The sequence below is a fragment of the Charadrius vociferus genome, unplaced genomic scaffold (assembly GCF_000708025.1).
Source record: "Charadrius vociferus isolate BGI_N301 unplaced genomic scaffold, ASM70802v2 scaffold358, whole genome shotgun sequence".
NCBI lineage: Eukaryota > Metazoa > Chordata > Aves > Charadriiformes > Charadriidae > Charadrius > Charadrius vociferus.
Window position 1 is genome coordinate 413157 of NW_009649576.1, and position 4121 is coordinate 417277.

The 4121-nt window shown below is 63.1% G+C and overlaps 1 protein-coding gene across 1 annotated transcript in view; it reads left to right on the plus strand.

Annotated features, from left to right (window-relative positions):
- Positions 1-7: 7 nt before the first annotated feature.
- CIRH1A (cirrhosis, autosomal recessive 1A (cirhin)) overlaps positions 8-4121 on the plus strand; it is a gene marked incomplete at its 5' end in the record, with an annotated part of 4669 nt that continues 555 nt past the window's right edge. The window contains 14 exons of the mRNA XM_009890349.1: positions 8-136; positions 235-319; positions 453-542; positions 672-880; positions 1103-1274; positions 1355-1446; positions 1771-1867; positions 2262-2326; positions 2479-2601; positions 2760-2919; positions 3229-3320; positions 3466-3561; positions 3759-3944; positions 4113-4121. The exon at positions 4113-4121 is cut by the window's right edge and continues 99 nt beyond it. Coding sequence (XP_009888651.1) covers positions 8-136; positions 235-319; positions 453-542; positions 672-880; positions 1103-1274; positions 1355-1446; positions 1771-1867; positions 2262-2326; positions 2479-2601; positions 2760-2919; positions 3229-3320; positions 3466-3561; positions 3759-3944; positions 4113-4121 — 1605 coding nt within the window. The remainder of the gene's footprint in view (positions 137-234; positions 320-452; positions 543-671; positions 881-1102; positions 1275-1354; positions 1447-1770; positions 1868-2261; positions 2327-2478; positions 2602-2759; positions 2920-3228; positions 3321-3465; positions 3562-3758; positions 3945-4112) is intronic.

Genomic DNA, 4121 nt, shown 5'->3' on the forward strand with positions numbered 1-4121 from the left:
CCGGCTCTTGGGGGCCGGCCTCGGCGGGGAGATTATGGAGTACGACCTGGCCCGGCTGTGCGTGGCCCACACCGTCGATGGCGGTGGGGGACCCATCTGGAGCATGGCGGTCAACAGCAGCGGCGTGCAGTTGGCGGTGAGTGCAGCCGGGACTGGCTCCGGCACTGGGACGGCTCTTCCACCTCTGGGGAGGGCCTGCCCGCCCCACCGGGGCTGACCACAGGCCTCCCGCAGATCGGCTGTGAGGACGGCTCTGTTAAGCTCTTCCAAGTTGTTCCCGGGGGTATCCAGTTTGAGCGCAACCTGGACAGGCGGAAAGGTGAGCTGGGGAGGACTTGGTGCTGTGGCAGCATCGTCCCTCTGTCCTTCCTTATCTGTTCCAGCTGCGCTGGTCTCAGTGACTGAGGGGCTGTGAGTCCACAGGGTCACGTCTGGAGCTTCCTTCCCCACAGGCCGCATCCTGTGCCTCTCCTGGCACCCGTCGGACACTCACATAGCAGCCGGCTCCATTGACATCCTCCGTGTGTTTGACGTCTGTTCAGGTAACTTGTGGCCCGGGAGGTGTGCCCAGCCTGTCCCCTGTTTTTTGCCCTGGGGACTGTCAGCACCAGCACATCCTGTACTTTGAGAGAATGCCTTTGTCACCGCTAACTGTCCTTCCCCCATCTCAGGCCAAACCGTCCAGAGGATCATGGTGAACTACCATGTACCCAAGGTGAAGCGTGAGTGCATTGTGTGGAGCATCGCCTTCCTCTCGAGTGGCACTGTCGTCACCTCGGACTCCTTTGGGAGGGTGCAGTTCTGGGACTGGGAACGAGGGACGTTGCTGGAGTCCCACACAGTCAGCACCTCGGCTGTCCTCTCACTGTCTGTGTCAGAGGTAGGCGAGCCTCCCCTGAGTCTCCCCAAAGCAGCTGGGGCCCATCTGGGCTCCTGTGTGCTGGGCCAGAGGCACTCAGGCAGGAGCTGCCTGGCTTGCTGCCTTTGGGCTGGCAGGGGCAAGGCTGGGAGGGAGGCTGCTGGTCCCTGCCTGCCTCGCGGTGCTGCCCTCTTGTCCTTCCCAGTTTGCGCCTGCACACCCCAGCCCTATTTCTGTCATCAGAAGGAGGACAGCATCATTGTGGGCACCTCGACTGGGGCCACCTACCAGTTTCAGCTGCTGCCGGTGAAGATGGGCAGCCTCGAGAAGCGCTGGGTGCGGACGAAGCCCTTTCAGCATCACACCCACGATGTGCGAGCCGTGGCACATAGCTCGATGGCTCTCATCTCCGGGGGTAGGACTGGCCGTGGTCACAAGGAGGGCTTTGGTCTCTCCCCCTAGTTCCGGTTCCTCTGACCTCTGCTTGGCTTCCAGGCCTGGATGCCCAGCTGGTGATCCGCCCACTGATGGAGAAGGTGCAGAAGAAGGGCTACGATGCAGTGCTCCGCAAATTCACCTTCCCCCATGTGAGTGCTGCTCTGAGGTGGGGGTCTCATGCCTGACGAGGCAGGCCAGCAGGGCTGGCTCTTCCTGCGGGAGAAAGCTGGTCCTCCCTGCCCCGCTGGGTCCCCTCCCTGGCCCTGGCAGGTCTGGAGCGGGCGAGGGATAAAAGTTGGCAAGCTCGTCTTACTGGTCCTGCTGGGTCTCCGTCTCTGGGCTCCTATCCCATGGGACCCAGTCCTTCTTCTCTCCCACCTTGAAGTCTCTGGCACCCCAGGGCATTTCGGCTTTGGCCCAGCCCTTTCTGCCAGGCTGCGGGTTTGTGACAGTCTGCCCATTTCCGCATGTAGCGACGCCTCGTCTCCTGTGCCAGAAAAGCCCGTCTACTCCTCTTCCAGTTCTCCCAGCACCTGGAGCTCTGGAGACTTGGCTCCACTGACGAGACCGGTGAGTCGCAAGGCCCAGCTCTCCGGTGCAAACCCTATGGCAGAGCCCACGCTGCCTGCAGGATTTTGGGCATGAGCTGTCCTGCGCTTGGGCAGCAGAGGGGTGTTTTAGCACAGGCCCCTTCCTCCCCACAGCCCTGTGCTGGCGTGGTGGCCAGGAACAGGGCCGTGTTTCCCAGCACAGTGTGTGCCTGGGCACGGGCTGCATGGCCAGTGCAAGGCTGCGTTTGTGCTTCCAGCAGAGCTGGGCCAGGACCTGCAGAGTTCAGCCTTGGGGGAGGTTGGGGAAGGGCCTGGGCTCTCCTTTGGGCATTGCTCCCCTGGGATCTCCTGCTGCTCAACAGGATCTGTGTTGTTCCCCCGCTGATGGGGCACGTGGTTTCTTGTCATCCCAGGAAAGGATGGTGAGGTCCTTCCCTTGTGCCGCATGCCTGAGCACCTTGTGCAGCTCAAGAGCAAGGTAGGGCTGAGCTGGGGCCTGGGTCCACCCTGGTGCTTGACCTGCCCCAGGTCGGGGCTTAGCATCCTCTGCTCTCCGTCTGACAGCTGAGCTGTGTGTGCCAGGCTGCCGGGGGATCTCATGGGCCCCACTCAGCCCCTCTGTGTTTCCAGGGTCCAGAGCACATCTACTGCAGCTGTGTCTCACCCTGCGGCAGTTGGGTCGCCTACTCCACAGCCTCCCGCTTCCACCTCTACCAAGTGCAATATGAAGGCGACGGCGTCAGTGTCAAGAAGGTGAGGAGCGCGACGAGTTCCCCCACTGCCAGGGAGGATGGTGGGTGGCTGTGGGGTTCTGGTGGGCTGGCACAACCAGCATTCCTCATGAGCTGACACGCAGAGAGCGTGGGCGACAGTGGTAGGTGGCTGCCAGCGCTGCGTTTTCCCTCTTCAAGGTCCCCAGAGTGCCCAAACTGCTGCTCCCAGCCTACCAGCTCCAATTCTCCGCCGACTCCGACAGCCTCTTCGTCGCTTCGGCTCGAGGCTCTGTCCACGTCCTCCAGCTGCTGGAGTCAGGGGGCTGCAAACACCTGCAAACGTTACAGCCACCCTCAGGTTCGGGCTGGTATGGATCCGGGGGGTTGCTGAGGGTCCCTGGGCTCAGAGTCCCATCCCCGCTGTGGGTGCAGAGGGGTGTACAGGGCCAAGCATATCCCCCCTTTCCTCCTCTGGGGTGTGTGCGTCCTTCCACCCTGGCAGCCTCTGCCCTGTGTTTTTGCCAACCTTGAGCCCTGACGGGGCGGGGGGGAGCTGGGGCAACCAGATCAGCAGGGGCTTCGTGGGTCTGGATGTCCCTTGGGGGTGGGGCTGGGGCTCCTTGGAGGCCTGAGCACCCTTTACAAACCGGTGAGGGTGTTTCCGCAGGGTGCCCCGAGGCTGTTTACCTGCGCCTGAAATGCTTCAAGGGAGGGGCAAGTGTCAGAGAGTGCCGCTGCCCTCCTGCCTTGGGGGGCTGGGTGAGGGTGGGCTCAGTGCATGGGACCCCTCCCCAGAAGAGATAGCTGTGTCCCGGGAGCAGGGCTGGGGGCGGGCCTGTGGGAAGGGGGCGGTCAGAGGTGGCCCCAGTTGCTCCCATCAGCGTGCTGTCCTCCTGCCTTGCAGCATCACTGCACGGTGCCCACATACAGCTGCGCAGTGACAGCCCTCGCCATCCACCCCGTCACCAACAACCTCGTTATCGCCTACTCGGACCAGCAGGTAGGAGCTCTCTGGGTCACAGCCCTCGTGGCCCTGGTCCCTTTCCCACGGCTCTCTCCTTGGCCTCAGGGTTTTCTGGCTGCCACCGCTCGGCTGCGACTCGCGGCCCGACTGGAGCAGGGGCTGCCTGCGCGCTGGCATAGGGGTGATGCTGGAGAGCACCAGACCTCACGAGCCGCCCTGTCTCTCCTCTCCAGCTGTTTGAGTTCAGCATCCCCGAGAAGCAGTACACGGCCTGGAGCCGCATGGTGCAGAACTGTGGGCTGCACAAGGTCTGGCTGGAGAGGGACACACCCATCACCCACATCACCTTCAACCCCAAGAACCCCTCACACATCCTGCTCCATGACATCTACATGTTCTGCGTCCTCGACAAGTCCCTGGTGAGCCTGCGTGCCCGGTCGGGAGGGCTGGCTTTGTGCCCAGGGCATCTCCCTTGCCTGGCCCAGCTGTCCCCGTCCTCGCTGGGAGCGGAGGGGAGGGTTGTGCAGTATCGAGGCGGCGGTGGTGGTCCAGGTGGCAATGACACGTGCCGTGCGCTCTCCTCGCAGCCCTTGCCG